Raw genomic sequence first — 21,693 nt, 5'->3', positions numbered from 1 at the left:
CCCAAGCTATAAGACTGCTAAATAGTTAGTTAAATAGCTAACCAATAGCTACCCGGAATATCTGCATTGACCATTTTGCACTAATCTCTTTCAACTCATCACATACGCTGCTGTTACTGTTTATAATCTATCCTGTTGCCTATTGACTTTATCCCTACCTATATGTACATATCTACCTCAATTACCTTGTACCTCTGCATATCAACTAGGTACTGGTACCCCGTGTATATGGGCAAGTTATCATTACTCATTGGGTTTTTATTCCTCGTGTTATTATATTTCAACTTATTCCTTGTGCTTTTATTTTTCAATACTGTCTTTTGTCTCTGCATTTCTCTGTTAGTCTGAACCTGTTGTTTAAGAAGCATGTGACGAATACAATTTCATTTGAGATAGTGACGGTTGAGAGGTAACAGAAAGGAAGACTTTACTGTAAAACACACTATAGAGAAAAACCTGGCCTGGGGGTAGTAGAGGAACAAATAAGGAAAAAAAAACTGTTCTTAATATGAATACATTCTCTTTGTCAGCACCCCAACCATGCTGCCCCAGAAATGTAATTACATATTGGACCATGTCAGCAAGATTTTAACACGATCGCTTCCCTTTCCCTCAAAGCCCCCTATCTGTCTACCCAAATCTCCCCCCCATCCATATCCTGAAATCAATCTCCTTCCCTGTGAGAAACACCATGAAATCGCTAATCTAAAAGGCATTAATGAATACATGCAGTGCCGTGCCAGCACTTTGAGCTAGTCTGTTCGATAGCTCCCAAAATACCTGTTTATCAGCAGAGACACAGACAGAGGAGATTTCTGTTATTCAACTTATCTTCCCATAGGTCTCAAAATGAGACTAGACAAGGTAAACAAATAAAAAAGCCAGTAGCCAATACTGGTCTATAAACTAGCCAGCCAATACTGGTCTATGAACTAGCCAGCCAATACTGGTCTATAAACTAGCCAGCCAATACTGGTCTATGAACTAGCCAGCCAATACTGGTCTATAAACTAGCCAGTCAATTCTGGTCTATAAACTAGCCAGCCAATACTGGTATAAAACTAGCCAGCCAATACTGGTCTATGAACTAGCCAGCCAATACTGGTATAAAACTAGCCAGCCAATACTTGTCTATGAACTAGCCAGCCAATACTGGTCTATAAACTAGCCAGCCAATACTGGTCTATGAACTAGCCAGCCAATACTAGTCTATAAACTAGCCAGCCAATACTGGTCTATGAACTAGCCAGCCAATACTTGTCTATGAACTAGCCAGCCAATACTGGTCTATAAACTAGCCAGCCAATACTGGTCTATGAACTAGCCAGCCAATACTGGTCTATGAACTAGCCAGCCAATACTTGTCTATGAACTAGCCAGCCAATACTGGTCTATAAACTAGCCAGCCAATACTGGTCTATGAACTAGCCAGCCAATACTTGTCTATGAACTAGCCAGCCAATACTGGTCTATAAACTAGCCAGCCAATACTGGTCTATGAACTAGCCAGCCAATACTAGTCTATAAACTAGCCAGTCAATTCTGGTCTATAAACTAGCCAGCCAATACTGGTATAAAACTAGCCAGCCAAAACTGGTCTATAAACTAGCCAGCCAATACTGGTCTATAAACTAGCCAGCCAATACTGGTCTATGAACTAGCCAGCCAATACTGGTATAAAACTAGCCAGCCAAAACTGGTCTATAAACTAGCCAGCCAATACTGGTCTATAAACTAGCCAGCCAATACTGGTCTATAAACTAGCCAGTCAATTCTGGTCTATAAACTAGCCAGCCAATACTGGTCTATAAACTAGCCAGCCAATACTGGTCTATGAACTAGCCAGCCAATACTGGTCTATGAACTAGCCAGCCAATACTAGTCTATAAACTAGCCAGTCAATTCTGGTCTATAAACTAGCCAGCCAATACTGGTCTATAAACTAGCCAGCCAATACTGGTCTATGAACTAGCCAGCCAATACTAGTCTATAAACTAGCCAGTCAATTCTGGTCTATAAACTAGCCAGCCAATACTGGTCTATAAACTAGCCAGCCAATTCTGGTCTATAAACTAGCCAGCCAATACTGGTCTATAAATTAGCCAGTCAATTCTGGCCTATGAAATAGCCAGCCAATACTGGTCTATGAACTAGCCAGCCAATACTGGTCTATAAACTAGCCAGCCAATACTGGTCTATGAACTAGCCAGCCAATACTGGTCTATGAACTAGCCAGCCAATACTGGTCTATAAACTAGCCAGCCAATACTGGTCTATGAACTAGCCAGCCAATACTGGTCTATGAACTAGCCAGCCAATACTGGTCTATAAACTAGCCAGCCAATACTGGTCTATGAACTAGCCAGCCAATACTGGTCTATGAACTAGCCAGCCAATACTGGTCTATAAACTAGCCAGCCAATACTGGTCTATAAACTAGCCAGCCAATACTGGTCTATGAACTAGCCAGCCAATACTTGTCTATGAACTAGCCAGCCAATACTGGTCTATGAACTAGCCAGCCAATACTGGTCTATGAACTAGCCAGCCAATACTGGTCTATAAACTAGCCAGCCAATACTGGTCTATAAACTAGCCAGCCAATACTGGTCTATGAACTAGCCAGCCAATACTGGTCTATAAACTAGCCAGCCAATACTGGTCTATAAACTAGCCATTATTGATGCATTCCCGTACGTTTTATGGTTGAATATCATTTTAGAAAGTTGTTCCTTCGCTAAACAAAGTTTTGTTCACTTTCCCTCTGTGGATCTGACACGACTGGATATGTGAATGTACAGTGATATGACAGTACCTGTCCATATTTGGCAGCCAGGTGGAGAGGTGTCCAATAGCCGTTGTCGGAGGGCTGAGGGTCCGCCCCGTCCTCCAGCAGCACAGACACCACCTCCCTGTAGCCACTAGCACACGCTATGTGGAGCTAGAGAGAGATGGAGAGACGAGAGAGAGAGAGAGCGTTAAAGAAACACATTACACAGACACATCTACTGTAGACAGCCATTAAAATAGAGTGAGAGAGCAAAAAGAGAGAGAGCAAGATAGATAGATAGAGAGAGGTAGATAATAGAGGAGTACTGTAAGCACCACAGGAGGTTGGAGGCACCTTAATGGGGGAGGACGGGCTTGTGGTAATTGCTGGAGCGGAAGAAGTGTAATGGAATCAAATACTGTACATTCCATTTTCTCCGTTCCAGCCATTACTATGAGCCGCCCTCCCCTCAGCAGCCTCCACTGGTAGGTACTCACCAAAGTAACCCCATCGTTGTTGCGTTGGTTGAGACTGACCCCGCTGGAGACCAGCTGTCGAACATCAGACAACATGGTGCTGGGCCTCTGGGTACGCATGGTGTGCATGGACGACACATCTATACCTGGAACAACAGAACAAAACACACACGTTAGTACAGCACACACACACACACACGACATTAATGATGTCTCCGTAGTCTGTACCAATCACAATTATCATGGGAGCCATGTTGGTTCTGTGTGTAATGTCTCCTTGAGAATCCTTAGTCTCCTTTTCAAAGTCAACAGACTGTCTTGGAGACTGACAGACAGACAGAGGTCTAAGAGAGGACGAAGGTCTAGCAGTGCAGTCTATCCCTGGCTAAAGGGGATCGATGTTCTGCTCTGATCTCCTCCACCCTCAAATACTCACAGGGGACCATTGTTTTGGTTGCCGAAATGATACACTAGCTATATATTATAGATCGTCTGTGTTTCTCTCTAACGATCACTGTAATATAGAATATTTTTGTCCCTTGGGCTTTGATTACTATATGCAGTTGAGTCTTATACAGTATGCTCAATTCTAATTAGTGGAGTGCATATAGGAATGGACAGGGAGAGTCCATAGGGCATGTGCCCTGTACGAGAGAGATTGTAAGAGAGACTTGAGGAAGGTAACATAGCCATGTTACTAAGGCAACATAGACTTCTAGTGTGACATGGGAGTGTGCCACAGCAGGAAGAGGAGAGAGAGGCTGGATGTGAGCATGAGGGGATAGAGACCACCTATAGGCGATTTGGGATGAGGGGAGGGGCTGTGATGCCATGGGGGAGCAAGGGACTATGCTGCGTATTTGATTATTTTCAAAAAGACAGCCAAAAACAAGTACTTTTATTTGAGTATTTTGAACGGTTATTTGTGAAAAAAATAAAATAACAATAATCGACTAATTTGAGTTTGAAATTATTTTCAAATACTTATTTCAAATGCTATTTTCAAATATCTGGGTGCATGGGAGTGTATTTGAGTATTTCCAAATACATTTCCAATATTCATCAACCTTTATTTGAAGAAAACTTTAAAAAAATGTATTGAAAAGTAATTGAAATATCTGAAATAGTATTTGAACCCATGTCTTCTCCCAACACAGGTCACAGGCAGGTGGGGCTGAGGTGTGTGTGTGTGTGTGTGTGTGTGTGTGTGTGTGTGTGTGTTTGACTTCCTCTGTCTTAGCCCATGTACAGTACATGGGACACACCTACTCATTCAAGGGTTTTTCTTCTTATTTTTACTATTTTATACATATATATATTTGAGATTCTTCAAAGTAGACATTCTTTGCCTTGATGACAGCTTTGCACACTCTTGGCATTCTCTTAACCAGCTTCATGAGGAATGCTTTTCCAACAGTCTTGAAGGAGTTCCCACATATGCTGAGCACTTGTTGGCTGCTTTGCCTTCACTCTGCACTCCAACTCATCCCAAACCATCTCAATTGGGTTGAGGTCAGGTGATTGTGAAGGCCAGGTCATCTGATGCAGCACTCCATCACTCTCTTTCTTGGTCAAATAGCCCTTACACAGCCTGGAGGTGTGTTGGTTCATTGTCCTGTTGATAAACAAATAATAGACCCACTAAACCCAAACCAGATGGGATGGTGTATCGCTGCAGAATGCTGTGGTAGCCATGCTGGTTAAGGGTGCCTTGAATTAAAAAAAAAGTCTCCGACAGTGTCACAAGCAAAGCACCATCACACTTCCTCCATGCTTTACGATGGGAACCACACAATGCGGAGATCATCCTTTCACCTACTCTGCGTCTCACAGAGACACAAGCGGTTGGAACCAAAAATCTCAAATTTGAACTCATCAGACCAAAGAACAGATTACCACCGGTCTAATATCCATTGCTCTTGTTTCTTGGCCCAAGCAAGTCTCTTCTTCTTATTGGTGTCCTTTAGTAGTGGTTTCTTTGAAGCCATTCAACCATGAAGGCCTGATTCACGCAGTCTCCTCTGAACAGTTGATGATGAGATGTCACAACACAACTTATAGGTTCAAATGCATTAAGATGCAAAGAAATTCCACAAATTAAAAAAATTCCAAGAGTGTGCAAAGCTGTTATCAAGGAAAAGGGTGGCTAATTTGAAGAATCTCGAATATAAAATATATAAAAACTTTTTTGGTAACCACTTTATGGTAGGGACAGAGAGGACACAGTGTAGTAGTAGTGGTAGTCATGGTAGGGACAGAGAGGACACAGTGTAGTAGTAGTGGTAGTCATGGTAGGGACAGAGAGGACACAGTGTAGTAGTAGTGGTAGTCATGGTAGGGACAGAGAGGACACAGTGTAGTAGTGGTAGTCATGGTAGGGACAGAGAGGACACAGTGTAGTAGTGGTAGTCATGGGAGGGACAGAGAGGACACAGTGTAGTAGTGGTAGTCATGGGAGGGACAGAGAGGACACAGTGTAGTAGCGGTAGTCATGGTAGGGACAGAGAGGACACAGTGTAGTAGCGGTAGTCATGGTAGGGACAGAGAGGACACAGTGTAGTAGCGGTAGTCATGGTAGGGACAGAGAGGACACAGTGTAGTAGTGGTAGTCATGGTAGGGACAGAGAGGACACAGTGTAGTAGTGGTAGTCATGGTAGGGACAGAGAGGACACAGTGTAGTAGTGGTAGTCATGGTAGGGACAGAGAGGACACAGTGTAGTAGCGGTAGTCATGGTAGGGACAGAGAGGACACAGTGTAGTAGTAGTGGTAGTCATGGTAGGGAAAGAGAGGACACAGTGTAGTAGTAGTGGTAGTCATGGTAGGGACAGAGAGGACACAGTGTAGTAGTGGTAGTCATGGTAGGGACAGAGAGGACACAGTGTAGTAGCGGTAGTCATGGTAGGGACAGAGAGGACACAGTGTAGTAGCGGTAGTCATGGTAGGGACAGAGAGGACACAGTGTAGTAGCGGTAGTCATGGTAGGGACAGAGAGGACACAGTGTAGTAGTGGTAGTCATGGTAGGGACAGAAAGGACACAGTGTAGTAGTGGTACTCATGGTAGGGACAGAGAGGACACAGTGTAGTAGCGGTAGTCATGGTAGGGACAGAGAGGACACAGTGTGGTAGTAGTAGTCATGGTAGGGACAGAGAGGACACAGTGTAGTAGCGGTAGTCATGGTAGGGACAGAGAGGACACAGTGTGGTAGTAGTAGTAATAGTAGTAGTAGTAGTCATGGTAGGGACAGAGAGGACACAGTGTAGTAGTGGTAGTCATGGTAGGGACAGAGAGGACACAGTGTAGTAGTAGTAGTACTGGTAGGGACAGAGAGGACACAGTGTAGTAGTAGTAGTAGTCGTGGATGGGACAGATAGGACACAGTGTAGTGGAAGTAGTAGTAGTTGGGACAGAGAGGACACAGTGTAGTAGTAGTAGTCATGGTAGGGACAGAGAGGACACAGTGTAGTAGTGGTAGTCATGGTAGGGACAGAGAGGACACAGTGTAGTAGTGGTAGTCATGGTAGGGACAGAGAGGACACAGTGTAGTAGCGGTAGTCATGGTAGGGACAGAGAGGACACAGTGTAGTAGTGGTAGTCATGGGAGGGACAGAGAGGACACAGTGTAGTAGTAGTGGTAGTCATGGAAGGGACAGAGAGGACACAGTGTAGTAGCGGTAGTCATGGTAGGGACAGAGAGGACACAGTGTAGTAGTGGTAGTCATGGTAGGGACAGAGAGGACACAGTGTAGTAGCGGTAGTCATGGTAGGGACAGAGAGGACACAGTGTAGTAGCGGTAGTCATGGTAGGGACAGAGAGGACACAGTGTAGTAGTGGTAGTCATGGGAGGGACAGAGAGGACACAGTGTAGTAGTAGTGGTAGTCATGGAAGGGACAGAGAGGACACAGTGTAGTAGCGGTAGTCATGGTAGGGACAGAGAGGACACAGTGTAGTAGTGGTAGTCATGGTAGGGACAGAGAGGACACAGTGTAGTAGTGGTAGTAATAGTTGGGACAGAGAGGACACAGTGTAGTAGTGGTAGTCATGGTAGGGACAGAGAGGACACAGTGTAGTAGTGGTAGTCATGGTAGGGACAGAGAGGACACAGTGTAGTAGTGGTAGTCATGGGAGGGACAGAGAGGACACAGTGTAGTAGTGGTAGTCATGGTAGGGACAGAGAGGACACAGTGTAGTAGTGGTACTCATGGTAGGGACAGAGAGGACACAGTGTAGTAGTGGTAGTCATGGTAGGGACAGAGAGGACACAGTGTAGTAGTGGTAGTCATGGTAGGGACAGAGAGGACACAGTGTAGTAGTAGTGGTAGTCATGGTAGGGACAGAGAGGACACAGTGTAGTAGTGGTAGTCATGGGAGGGACAGAGAGGACACAGTGTAGTAGTGGTAGTCATGGTAGGGACAGAGAGGACACAGTGTAGTAGCGGTAGTCATGGTAGGGACAGAGAGGACACAGTGTAGTAGTGGTAGTCATGGGAGGGACAGAGAGGACACAGTGTAGTAGTAGTGGTAGTCATGGAAGGGACAGAGAGGACACAGTGTAGTAGCGGTAGTCATGGTAGGGACAGAGAGGACACAGTGTAGTAGTGGTAGTCATGGTAGGGACAGAGAGGACACAGTGTAGTAGTGGTAGTCATGGTAGGGACAGAGAGGACACAGTGTAGTAGTAGTGGTAGTCATGGTAGGGACAGAGAGGACACAGTGTAGTAGTGGTAGTCATGGGAGGGACAGAGAGGACACAGTGTAGTAGTGGTAGTCATGGTAGGGACAGAGAGGACACAGTGTAGTAGCGGTAGTCATGGTAGGGACAGAGAGGACACAGTGTAGTAGTGGTAGTAATAGTTGGGACAGAGAGGACACAGTGTAGTAGTAGTAGCTGTGGTTGGGACAGAGTGACCATCGGGTCGGGGCGGTACTTCTCCCCCGATTGCTCAGTTTGGCCGTGCGGCCAGCTCTAGGAAGAGTCTTGGTGGTTAACAAATTTCTTCCATTTAAGAATCATCGAATCCACTGTGCTCTTGGGGTCCTTCATTGCTGCAGATTTTTTTGGTACCCTTCCCCAGATCTGTGCCTCGACACAATCATATCTCAAAGCTCAATTCCTTCGACCTCATGGCTTTTTGCTCTGACATACACTTTCAACTGTTGGACCTTATATAGACAGGTATGTGTCTTTCCAAATCATGTCCAATCATTTGAATTTACCACAAGTGGACTCCAATGAAGTTGTAGAAACATCTCACAGGTGATCAATGGAAACAGGATGCACTTGAGCTCAATTTTGAGTCTCATAGCAAAGGGTCTGAATACTTATTTAAATAAGGTTTTTCTGGTTTTGATTTTTTTATACATTTGAAAACATTTCTAAAACCTTTTTTTCGCTTTGTCATGATGTTGTATCATGTGTAGATTGATGGGGGAAACATGTGTTCAATCCATTTTAGAATAAGGCTGTAACATAACAAAATGTGGAAAAAGTCAAGGGGTCTGAATACTTTCTGAAATCACTGTATATACAGTATCAATACCTTTCCCTCAGGCAATATGGCAGCCAACCATCCATGGAACCATTTCTTATAATTAAGTATTTTAGTCTGTTTCCTCACTTCACATTATAATCGTGTGGGGACGTAACTTATGATCCGTTGATTTTCATTTTTTCAAATTAAGACATTATTTCATGCATATGAAATTGAAAATGTTCTTTCATTCATTTCTCATTTTATTCAGTTTTCTATTCAGCCTCCTTTAACTGCTGTGAAAAAATAATGAACATTGAAGCAGGCATTATATTAACACATGTTATATGGACTAGAACAAAATGTCGTACTGCCGATATAATAGACAGGTCTTAAACCAGAGTAATTGTGTGTGGGTGGAAAAGTGGCAAAGATTGGAGAAAAACTATTCAGAAAATAAAAATATTTTTCACAATGTGAAAGTGTGTAGGTCAACATTTCTAGGACTGTTTGTTGCACAATAAACACGTATAGGCCTACAATATAACACAACACGACATGACACACTACATAAAACAGACATTAAATTATATGAGGAGTATTGTGTTACCGTTTTCCTCTAGGTGTTTTCGGAGGATGTAGCTGGTCTCGGTTCCCTCAGTGGCGTAGTCCAGTGGAATGTTTCCGTTCACATCCTGAAGTAGAACATTTACCCCAGTCTTCCAGGAAACCCGGGAACATATCAAACCCACCATAGAATGAATAGAGGAGGGGAGGGAGGGAGGAGGGAGACACAAACAAATTGAGTGGTTTCTCAGGCCATTCATCAGAGAGGAATCGATGATAAAGTAGGCCCAATTATCAGGCCCTCCCAGCAGTGTGAACCTGAGGAGGGCCACAGGGACATAAACACTCAATGAAGTGAATTAAACAACTCATTACATATGGAATTGTGGGGACCCCAGGGCAGGGACATGTGTGTGTGTGTGTGTGTGTGTGTGTGTGTGTGTGTGTGTGTGTGTGTTTACACAGTGAAGAGTCCTACCAGTGCTGCCTTCTCTTGAGGTGTGAGATAACAACATACCCCCAGGCAGACTACACTTGGACTGTGTAATGACTGCTGTTTGTCTAAACATACACAAGTAAAACATGGTTGGGATCCAACATTCCTCCCACCACTACCCTCGGGAACTACTCTGTGATTTGTCACCTCTCTTGTAACATCACTCCTTTCTTCCTTGCCTCACTACCTCTCTTTACCTTTTTTCTCCCCCTCTTTTATTTCTCTCTCTTTTTCGCTCTCTCTGTATCTCCTCCCCTCTATAACATACTTAAACTAAACACATTTCCTTTCACGTCACCATTGTCAGTCTTTCCCCATAAATCTCTGCTTGTCGTTTGCCTAAACAATAAAAGAGCTTGCAGTGTAATGATCGTGGCTGGGCTGCGGCTGATAAGAGGGACAGGGCCTTTAAGTGAGGTTCCTTATTGAATATTTACAGCTAATAGAATTCTAACAACCATGTTAGGATGCAGCCCAAGATTAATGGGCTAGTCTTCAAGCAGACAGAGAAAAGTGTGTGTGTGTGTGTGCATGGGGGGGTTCATGTATCTTCGTGTGTGTGTGGGAGGGGGAAGGGCTTTACAGATGATAGAGAACGGAGAAAGAGGAAGACCAAGCAGATGGATATAGGCTAGAGAGTGACCTGCAAATGCTGAACACCAATCCCCAAAATTGAAAGTCCAAACCCTTATATCTCAGAGCCCTGGACCCTAAAATTCAAACCTCAAAAACCAAGAAGAAAAACATTCTGCAATCTCTAAACACTAGGGAAACATCAGAGATGATGAATCTACCCCTGTCATTAATGCCAAGCAATTAAAAACACAATTCATTTAGTTCAACTGATATTATTGTTAAGTTATTAAATAGTGGAGAGGTCTGCGTTTGGAGTTTGCCTCTTTGTTTCTTTGGGTAAAGTGCCAACCAATCTGTATGGTCTGGTCTAGCAGGAGCTGTTGTCACTCATTAGCAGGGTTAATTAGGGCTTAATGAATATATTACTTAACATTCAACATCAGCTGGTGCTTTGTATCTATTCATGAGGAAGGGCTCATCGATGTAAGAAGGACAGCAGGGAGAGCGAGAGAGGAATAGAGAGAGAGAGAGAGAGAGAGAGAAAGAGAGCACCTACTGCCTGTCTATTTTCAGACTTTTTTCATCCAGTCCAGATATGCCAATCAGTCTTTCTGCAGGTTTCAGAAAACCAGAGAGTGGGGAGGGACAGTTATTGACTTATCCACAGACTGTCACACACACACTCTGGACAATGAGTGTTTGTGTGCATGCGTGTGTGTAGAGTAGATAGGGGAGAGGTGGTGTCCCTGACCTATCATTCTGAGCTCCCGGGTCAATGGGGGACTGTCCTAATGAAGACATCACTTGGCACAGCCTGGTCTGGCTCTACAGTCAGACTACAGTAGGCTACACACTGCTATACCCACTGAACTGGTTCTCCCGAGGAAAACAATTGGGACCTCTGGAGGATGGTTTCTGATGTATTCATTGTGTTTGTTTATTCATTGCAGTTTATACTTAGCTGACACCTACCATTATGTCAAACTTTGCAGTCAATACATAGTGGCAGACAAATGCAATGGTATATAATAATACAAGGAGCAATATGAGTTTGACCACCTCATTAATCCTAATGTAATCCTAGATGGCCATAGTAACAATGCTAGACTTGTCCTTGATATGACTGCTATATCCTGGGGCATCCCATCGATCAAGACAGAGCATCATCTGTCTGTTTACAGATAATAACCACTGACACGTAGAAACAAGCGGCGTCCAGTTGTCTCCCGGGCGCCACACGTGCAGCAGGGGTTAACAAGCTGACCGCAACACGCTCAGCTCTCACCGCCGCATTATGATTGATCAGCGTTTGTCGCCCTAACAACAGGATGCCATAACGTGCCCCCGGTGGGATCAATACCAACCAAAACTGTCGTCTCAGCACTGTCCCCTGAGACGGCTGTAGGGACAGCAGCCCACTGGAGAAGAGCTAAACACACCATGTTCCTAAAGCTAGATAAATGATCTTAGAATGGACTAGCTATACAGTCAATGTGGACAAGTCCCCTACGCTAAGACAAATTACATCACAGTTTTCAGATTTATGAAAGGAGTCAGGATCAAGACAGAAAATAATATTAAGTTCCACTAAAGCAGCTGATATTTTCAAATGCCAAAACTGGGTCAGTCTTCTACTGTAGTTTCAAAGGGACTTATACGACTCAGGCTAAACCTATCTAAAAGGAAGTTTCATAACAACAGAAGATCTCAGGAGAACCACTTAATCACAATCTCTCATCTTAAGCCATGAAGAGTTTAATGAAGCCAGTAATATTAAGATGATTGCTGTAAGCCGTACCATCAACACCCAGCAACAGACAGTCAGGAGTTACACAATAGTAAGCAGAAACTTCAGGGTTCACTCATAACTTTCAGACGTGTTTAGACAAAGTGTGTTTGAGAGGTCGGTTAAAGACTCAAAGTGACACATCTGTCACGGTTGTCGTCTTCGTCTTCCGACGATATAACGAAATCGTCGTCTGAAAATGTAGACCAATATGCAGCAGGTACGTGTATGCTCATATTTAGATTTATTAACTTACAAAAAACAACTGAATACAAAATAACAAAACTACTAGAACTAACAAACGAACAACAAAACAGTCTGGCAAAGCCTAGGGCTGAACACAGAACAATCACCCACCAAACACAAACACAAACACACCCTCATTTATGAGACTCTCAATCAAAGGCAGATAGAAAACACCTGCCTTCAACTGAGAGTCCCAACACCAATTCACCAGACATAGAAACAGACATACTAGACTCCACATAGAACTACCTAGACATAAACCAAAACCCGGACATACTAAATCAAACACCCTTTACACAAACACACCACCCCGAACCACATAAAACAAATACCCTCTGTCACGCCCTGACCAAACTACAAAACAATTAACCTTATATACTGGCCAGGACGTGACAGTACCCCCCCCTTAAAGGTGCTACCCCAGAAGCACCTTAACACAAAAAAAATTACCCCCAAACAATACCCAAAAGAAAATTCCCCCTTACTAAAGGGAGGGAAGGGAGGGTGGCTGCCGTCAACGACGGCACTGTGCTACACCCCCCCTCCCCAACCCACCTATATTGGAGGCGGCTCCGGCTCAGGCCGTTCCAGGCTGTCTGGGCAGTCTGGCAGCTCGGGACGGTCAGGGCAGTCTGGCAACTCGGGACGGTCAGGGCAGTCTGGCAACTCGGGACGGTCAGGGCAGTCTGGCAACTCGGGCAGGTCAGGGCAGTCTGGCAACTCGGGCAGGTCAGGGCAGTCTGTCAGCTCGGGGCAGTCTGGGCAGTCTGGCCACTCCGGCAGTTCAGGGCAGTCTGGCCACTCCGGCAGTTCAGGGCAGTCTGGCCACTCCGGCAGTTCAGGGCAGTCTGGCCACTCCGGCAGTTCAGGGCAGTCTGTCAGCTCGGGGCAGTCTGGGCAGTCTGGCCACTCCGGCAGTTCAGGGCAGTCTGGCCACTCCGGCAGTTCAGGGCAGTCTGGCCACTCCGGCAGTTCAGGGCAGTCTGGCCACTCCGGCAGTTCAGGGCAGTCTGGCCACTCCGGCAGTTCAGGGCAGTCTGGCCACTCCGGCAGTACAGGGCAGTCTGGCCACTCCGGCAGTACAGGGCAGTCTGGCCACTCCGGCAGTTCAGGGCAGTCTGGCCACTCCGGCAGTTCAGGGCAGTCTGGCCACTCCGGCAGTTCAGGGCAGTCTGTCAGCTCGGGGCAGTCTGGGCAGTCTGGCCACTCCGGCAGTTCAGCGCAGTCTGGCCACTCCGGCAGTTCAGCGCAGTCTGGCCACTCCGGCAGTTCAGCGCAGTCTGGCCACTCCGGCAGTTCAGCGCAGTCTGGCCACTCCGGCAGTTCAGCGCAGTCTGGCCACTCCGGCAGTTCAGCGCAGTCTGGCCACTCCGGCAGTTCAGCGCAGTCTGGCCACTCCGGCAGTTCAGCGCAGTCTGGCCACTCCGGCGGTTCAGCGCAGTCTGGCCACTCCGGCAGTTCAGCGCAGTCTGGCCACTCCGGCAGTTCAGCGCAGTCTGGCCACTCCGGCAGTTCAGCGCAGTCTGACCACTCCGGCGACTGTTGACTGACGGGCAGCTCCGACGACTGTTGACTGACGGGCAGCTCCGACGACTGTTGACTGACGGGCAGCTCCGACGACTGTTGACTGACGGGCAGCTCCGACGACTGTTGACTGACGGGCAGCTCCGACGACTGTTGACTGACGGGCAGCTCCGACGACTGTTGACTGACGGGCAGCTCCGACGACTGTTGACTGGCGGGCAGCTCCGACGACTGTTGACTGGCGGGCAGCTCCGACGACTGTTGACTGGCGGGCAGCTCCGACGACTGTTGACTGGCGAGGCTGGGTTTACGCACTTGCCGTTTAGTGCGGGGAGCGGGAACAGGACGAGTCGGACTGGGTGGACGCACTTCCGGGTCCGCACGAGAGACAGGAGCTGGAAACCCAGGGCTATGGAGGCGCACAGCCGGTCTAGATCTTACCTCCTGCACAACCCGCCTTGGCTCGATGGAACTAGTAGCCCTGCACGAGCGGAGTGCTCGTACAGGGCAGACTGGGCTGTGCAGGGGCTTGATGGTAGCCGTGCGTAGAGCGGGAGTTGGGTAGCCTGGTCCTCGGAGGCGTACCGGCGACCAGATGCGCTGCGCAGGCATCCTCCTACCAGGCTGGATGCCCGCTCTAGCACGGCACCTGCGAGGGGCTGGAATAACTTGCACCGGACTGTGCGTGCGTATGGGTGAGATATTGCGCTTCTCAGCGAAACATGGCGCTCCCCACCTCAAACGCTCCTCCATATAACCACGGGTAGCTGGCTTCCGGCTCTTCCTTCGCCTAGCCAAACTACCCGTGTGCCCCCCCCCAAAATTTCCTTGGGGGTGCCTCTCGTGCTTCAACGCCAGTCTTGTCCCTCGGAAACGTTCCCGGTCCATACCCGCCTTACTCCTTTCCTCTCTCTCGCGTACCACCTGTTTCCAAGGAAGGCGATCTTTCCCTGCTTGGATTTCCTCCCAAGTGTAGGAGCCTTCTCCCTCCAAGATCTCCTCCCAAGTCCATCTCTCTCGTTTGTCCTCTTCGAAAACCGTCTGCTCCTTCCTCTGCTGCTTGGTCCTTGAGAGGTGGGTGATTCTGTCACGGTTGTCGTCTTCGTCTTCCGACGATATAACGAAATCGTCGTCTGAAAATGTAGACCAATATGCAGCAGGTACGTGTATGCTCATATTTAGATTTATTAACTTACAAAAAACAACTGAATACAAAATAACAAAACTACTAGAACTAACAAACGAACAACAAAACAGTCTGGCAAAGCCTAGGGCTGAACACAGAACAATCACCCACCAAACACAAACACAAACACACCCTCATTTATGAGACTCTCAATCAAAGGCAGATAGAAAACACCTGCCTTCAACTGAGAGTCCCAACACCAATTCACCAGACATAGAAACAGACATACTAGACTCCACATAGAACTACCTAGACATAAACCAAAACCCGGACATACTAAATCAAACACCCTTTACACAAACACACCACCCCGAACCACATAAAACAAATACCCTCTGTCACGCCCTGACCAAACTACAAAACAATTAACCTTATATACTGGCCAGGACGTGACAACATCAGAGGACCACTGCAGACAGACGAGGCAGAGAAACCGCCAACGATCCTCTGATATAACAGGATTACAGTGACATGAGAGAACTGATATCATGGTAGTACTCACAGTGATGGGGAGTAGTTAACTACATGTAGTTGAAGCAGTAATTGAACTACATTTTGCTGTAGCTTGGTGGTAGTTTAACTAAATTCAATTCTAGGTAGTGTTTTCAGTAGTTAACTACCTTTTTGCCATGTAGCGGTGTAGATAACTTCTGGAACTACACACCATTTGTTTTGCAAAAATAAAATAAAATATGAGTAGAGTAGGCAATAATTTCCTTTCTGTTTGACTATATGTTTCTTAAGGGGAGCTTGAGGGTAGCTTAACTTCTTCCAGTGTGAAGTACTTGGTAGCTTGGTAAACGACCAATTCCCTGAGTGCTCCCGAATGGCGCAGCAGTCTAAGGCACTGCATCTCAGTGCTTGAGGTGTCACTACAGACACCATGGTTCGAATCCAGGCTGTATCACAAATGTCCATGATTGGAAGTCCCATAGGGCGGCGCACAATTGGCCCAGCGCCGTCTGTGTTTGGCCGGTGTAGGCCGTCATTGTAAATAAGAATTTGTTCTTAACTGACTTGCCTAGTTAAATAAAAAATGTAAAAACAACATTTTCAGAGTAGCTTCCCCAACACTGAGTATTCATTAGGGCATGCAACGGTAAATCCAAAACAAGTGTTTCTTATTGGACGAGTTAAATTAATACCTTGTTGTTTTGCAATGTTTTTCCTTATTTGGACCAATCACTTCCTCTGGGAAATGTTAGAACAGAATAAGGACAACCTGCCAATTAGCTCCTAATCACGAATCACTTATCTAATTGCTGCCTGCATGGCCCTCGATAGCCATGCAAATCAGGGGACCCTAATTGGTACTGTGAAATGAAATCAGATATGATAACGGATCGATGCCATGATGGGTTCTAGGCTTTGATTAGGGAGCTATGGTGATGCCACATAAACAGAGGTTGCTACTCAACTAGACTAGACTATAGAAACAATTATGCCATCTCTTCATAATTGTTATTGTACATGGGGGGTGTTTGATCGAACGAGGATAAGTATCCTTATACGAGGAACCAACATGGATGAGCTGTAAATTAATGATGAATACCTCACTATGGCTGCATTTAGACATGCAGCCCAATTCTGATATTTTTTTCTACTAATTGGTATTTTGACCAATCAGATCAGCTCTGAAAAATATATGATTTGAAAAGATCTGATGAGATGGAAAAATATCAGAATTTGCCTCTCTGTCTAAACACAGTCTTTAACTCAAATTTAAACCAACTCACATTTAATATAAGGCCAGGCTAGCTTTAGCATGAAGGAACACTACTCTGTTGTTGCCTATTGGCTCCTATCATAGTTTTACTATGATACAAACTGAACATTTCTATGACTAAAATCCCCTCCACTCCTCCCGCAGTCACACAGACAGGATAAATCCTGCCAGAAAGATGTTGGGAGACAGAGCAGTACCCGGAGCTGGGAATAGGGGTTTAGAATGGGGTTGGGAACAGGGTTGGGAATGGGTATTGGGAGTGCATGGAAAATTGGGAAGCTTCCTCCCACACCATCTGTTTGCAATGTGGTGATAAGATAATTAGCATTAGCACTAGCAAACAGAGAGAGAGAGGGTGAGAGACAATAATGTTACCTCCTCTATCCCAGCAAATACAGCCACTGTGTCATCTCTGTCAGCACAAACACTGTCCTCTATTTAGGATGCAGGAATGGAAACCCAAGGACATGGATGGAGAGGAGGAGGAGATGAAAGGAATGACACAATGGATAACTGCATGAATGAGCTGGACATTTTTGTTTGCATATCTTCACATGTCAATCAAAGGTAAGTCTGTCAATCATTCTGATATGGTGAATCACTCTGAAAATACTACATTTCCCTACTTTAGACCCAGCACATTGTTTGGGAAATTCCCTGAAATACTTCCTAATGTGAATACTGTATATGTACAGTGTATTCAGAAAGTATTCAGACCCCTTCACTTTTTCCACATTTTATTAAGTTACAGCCTTATTCTAAAATTGCTTAAATCGTTTTTTCCTTCATCAATCTACACACAATGCCCCATAATGACAAAGCAAAAACAGGTTTTTAGAAACATTTTGCAAATCAATATGAAAAAAAACCCCAGCTGAAATATCACATTAAAATAAGTATTCAGACTCTACTCAGTACTTTGTTGAAGCACCTTTGGCTGCAATTACAGCCTTGAGTCTTCTTGGGTATGACACTACACATTTGGCACACATGTATTTGGGGAGTTTCTCCCATCCTTCTCTGTAGATTCTCTCAAACTCTGTCAGGTTGGATAGGGAGCATTGCTGCAGAGCTATTTTCAGGTCTTTCCAGAGATGTTTGATCGGGTTCAAGTCTGGGCCATTGAAGGACATTCAGAGACTTGTCTCGAAGCCACTCCTGCGTTGTCTTGGCTGTGGGCCTAGGGTTGTTGTCCTGCTGGAAGGTGAACCTTCGCCCCAGTCTGAGGTCCTGAGCGCTCTGGAGCAGGTTTTCATCAAGGATCTCTCTGTACTTTGCTCTGTTCGTCTTTCCCTTGATCCTGACTAGTCTCCCAGTCCCTGCTGCTGAAAAACATCCCCACAGCATGATGCTGCCCTCACCATGGTTAACTGCAGAGATGGTATTGGCCAGGTGATGAGAGGTGCCTGGTTTCCTCCAGACTTGACGCATGGCATTCAGGCCAAAATGTTCAATCTTGGTGTCATCAGAACAGAGAATCTTGTTTCTCAGACTGAGAGTCCTTTAGGTGCCTTTTGTCAAACTCCAAGCAGGCTGTCATGTGCATTTTACTGAGGAGTGGCTTCCGTCTGGCCACTCTACCATAAAGGCCTGATTGGTGGAGTGTTGCAGAGATGGTTGTCCTCTGGAAGGTTCTCCCATATCCACAGAGGAACTCTGAAGCTCTGTTAGAGTGATCATCAGGTTCTTGGTCTCCTCCCTGACCAAAGCCCTTCTCCCCTGATTGCTCAGTTTGGCCGGGCAGCCAGACTTGGTGGTTCCAAACTTCTTTCATTTAAGAATGATGGAGGCCACTGTGTTCTTGGGGTCCTTCAATGCCGCAGAAATGTTTTGGGACCCTTCCCCAGATCTGTGCCTCGACACAATGAGCTCTACGGACAATTCGTTCTACCTCATGGCTTGTTTTTTGCTCTGACATGCACTGTCAACTGTTGGACCTTATATAGACAGGTGTGTGCCTTTCCAAATCATGTCCAATCAATTGAATTTACCACAAGTGGACTCCAATGAAGTTGTATAAACATCTCAAGGATGAACAATGTAAACAGGATGCACCTGAGCTCAATTTTGATTGTCATAGCAAAGGGTCTAAATACTAACACAAATAAGGTATTCAAAGAATATATATATATATATATATATATATATATATATATATATATATATATATACATACATTTGCCAACATTTCTCAAAACCTGTTTTTACTTTGTCATTATTGGGTATTGTGTGTAGATTGATGAGGGGGAAAAACGTTTCAATCCATTTTAGAATAAGGCTGTAATGTAACTAAAATAGTTAGAAAGTGAAGGGGTCTGAATACTTTCCGAATGCACCGTATTTCAAGAGCATCTATAACAATTGTATAATGCCTTAGAATGCGCAACATAACACTAATAGTGTAAACACTCACTACAAAACACTGATTGTGTAAATCAGTTTTATGTTTATCATGTTTATCAGCAGTTACATAGGAATGATCAACAAAATGCCCTGATTGCGGTCTTATTTGGGATCGGAGCAGGGTGACTGTGCATTGGCAGGCTCAGTGCTGGAGAAGACATGTGGTATCAGGAAGGTAGAAAGAGAAAGGGAAACAGGCTGTATCAGCTTCAAAAAGAGCTATTTTTACTCAGCCACTGCCTCAGCTCTCCTTTCAGCCGTCCTCCTGTACCCTTCTGATAATTCTGTAATATATGTTATCTTACTCTGAGGAAGACCTTACAAGACACATGCACGCACACAAACAGACAGAGAGAGGGAGAGAGAGAGACACAGAGAGAGGGAGAGGGACACACACACAGAGAAAGATACACACACGCACAGGCATACATTTTTTGGGGGAATCTCATTCATTATTTCATTGAGCTTGCTCACACAAACACACACAAGGCCGCACAGACACTTACACACTTCCCTCATAATTTACCAGAGGGAAGCTAAAGAGGCATGTAATCATTTTGTTTACAGTAGCTTGAAAATCTTTCTTCTTACCCCTCTCTCACCTTAACATTCCATACCTCTCTCTCTCTCCTGACTGACAGTAAAGCTGAATCCTGTGTGAGTACTGTAGATGTGACCTCATTAGCTCGAAAGTGGGTCTCAGTTGAAAGTGAATGGAAGACATTTAGAGTCTCTCTCACTCTCTCACTCTCTCACTCTCTCACTCAAGTGGTCCCCTTGGCAGGAGTAGTGTTTGGCATATTTATATCACACACAGACCCACTGATGCAGCTCTCCTCTTGCAACACTGCTTTAGGGAAATCAAACACTGCTCTGATAGAAAGAGGAAGAGGGGAGGTGAATACACAGACACACATATTCTCTCTCTCTCGCTCTTTCTGGCAACTCTTCAAACACAGCCACATCTCCCCTGAGTGTATCTCAAGCCCACCCCACCATACAGGGTCTGCTGCCACACGACCACACCAGACCCAATCAACATAACCGGAATAGGACCTAACACCAAACCAAACACAGCCCAACCTCCATTGCTTCCACTTCTGCCTGCTCATGTCCCCTCCTTTACAGCTGTTCCTGTCTCACTCTGGACCTAATCAGCAGAACACCAGACCTGACCCAAACCTCTCTGATAGTCTGATACTGCAGACACCAGACCTGACCCAAACCCCTATGAAAGTCTAATTCTGCAGACACCAGACCTGACCCAAACCCCTATGATAGTCTAATTCTGCAGACACCAGACCTGACCCAAACCCCTATGATACTGCAAGGACCAACACTCCATAGGACCAGCTCTTTTTTATCCATACGTACTATGTGTGTGTATATGTGTGTATATATATATATATATATATATATATATATATATACAGCTGAAGTCGAAAGTTATACACTTAGATTGGAGTCATTAAAGCAAATTTTTCAACCACTCCACAAATTTCTTGTTAACAAACTATAGTTTTGGCAAGTCGGTTAGGACATCTACTTTGTGCATGACACAAGTAATTTTTCCAACAATTGTTTACAGACAGATTATTTCACTTGTATCACAATTCCAGTGGGTCAGCAGTTTACATACACTAAGTTGACTGGGCCTTTAAACAGCTTGGAAAATTCCATAACATGATGTCATGGCTTTAGAAGCTTCTGATAGGCTAATTGACATCATTTAAGAAAAGAATTGTAGACCTCCACAAGTCTGGTTCATCCTTGGGAGACATTTCCAAACGCCTGAAGGTACCATGTTTATCTGTACAAACAATAGTATGCAAGTATAAACACCATGGCACCAGGCAGCCGTCATACGCTCAGGAAGGAGACGTGGTCTGTCTCCTAGAGATGAATGTACTTTGGTGCGAAACGTGTAAATTGGACCTTGTGAAGATGCTGGAGGAAACAGGTACAAAATAATCTATATCCACAGTAAAACGAGTCCTATATCGACATAACCTGAATGGCCACTCAGCAAGGAAGAAGCCACTTTTCCAAAACCGCCATAAAAAAGCCAGACTACGGTTTGCAACTGCACATGGGGACAAAGATCATAATTTTTTGAGAAATGTCCTCTGGTCTGATGAAACAAAAATAAAACTGTTTGGCCATAATGACCATCCTTATGTTTGGAGGAAAAAAGGGGAGGCTTGCAAGCCGAAGAACACCATCCCAACCGTGAAGCACGGGGGTGGCAGCATCATGTTGTTCGGGGTGCTTTGCTGCAGGAGGGACTGGTGCACTTCACAAAATAGATGGCATCGTGAGCATGGAAAATTATGTGGATATGTTGAAGCAATATCTCAAGATATCAGTCAGGAAGTTAAAGCTTGGTCGCAAATGGGTCTTCCAAGTGAACAATGACCCCAAGCATACTTCCAAAGTTGTGGCAAAACGGCTTAAGGACCACAA

The 21,693-nt window shown here is 45.2% G+C and overlaps 1 protein-coding gene across 1 annotated transcript in view; it reads right to left on the bottom strand.

Annotated features, from left to right (window-relative positions):
- Positions 1 to 21,693, bottom strand: part of LOC115155830 (unconventional myosin-XVI-like) — a 181,558-nt gene that overhangs the window by 120,541 nt on the left and 39,324 nt on the right. The window contains 3 exon segments of the mRNA XM_029702807.1: positions 2,816 to 2,941; positions 3,268 to 3,392; positions 9,331 to 9,439. Of these exon segments, the coding sequence (XP_029558667.1) occupies positions 2,816 to 2,941; positions 3,268 to 3,392; positions 9,331 to 9,439 (360 nt within the window).

This window comes from Salmo trutta, chromosome 20 (assembly GCF_901001165.1).
Source record: "Salmo trutta chromosome 20, fSalTru1.1, whole genome shotgun sequence".
NCBI lineage: Eukaryota > Metazoa > Chordata > Actinopteri > Salmoniformes > Salmonidae > Salmo > Salmo trutta.
Note: the sequence above shows the minus strand (reverse complement) of the source record. Positions and strands in the feature narration are given on the sequence as shown.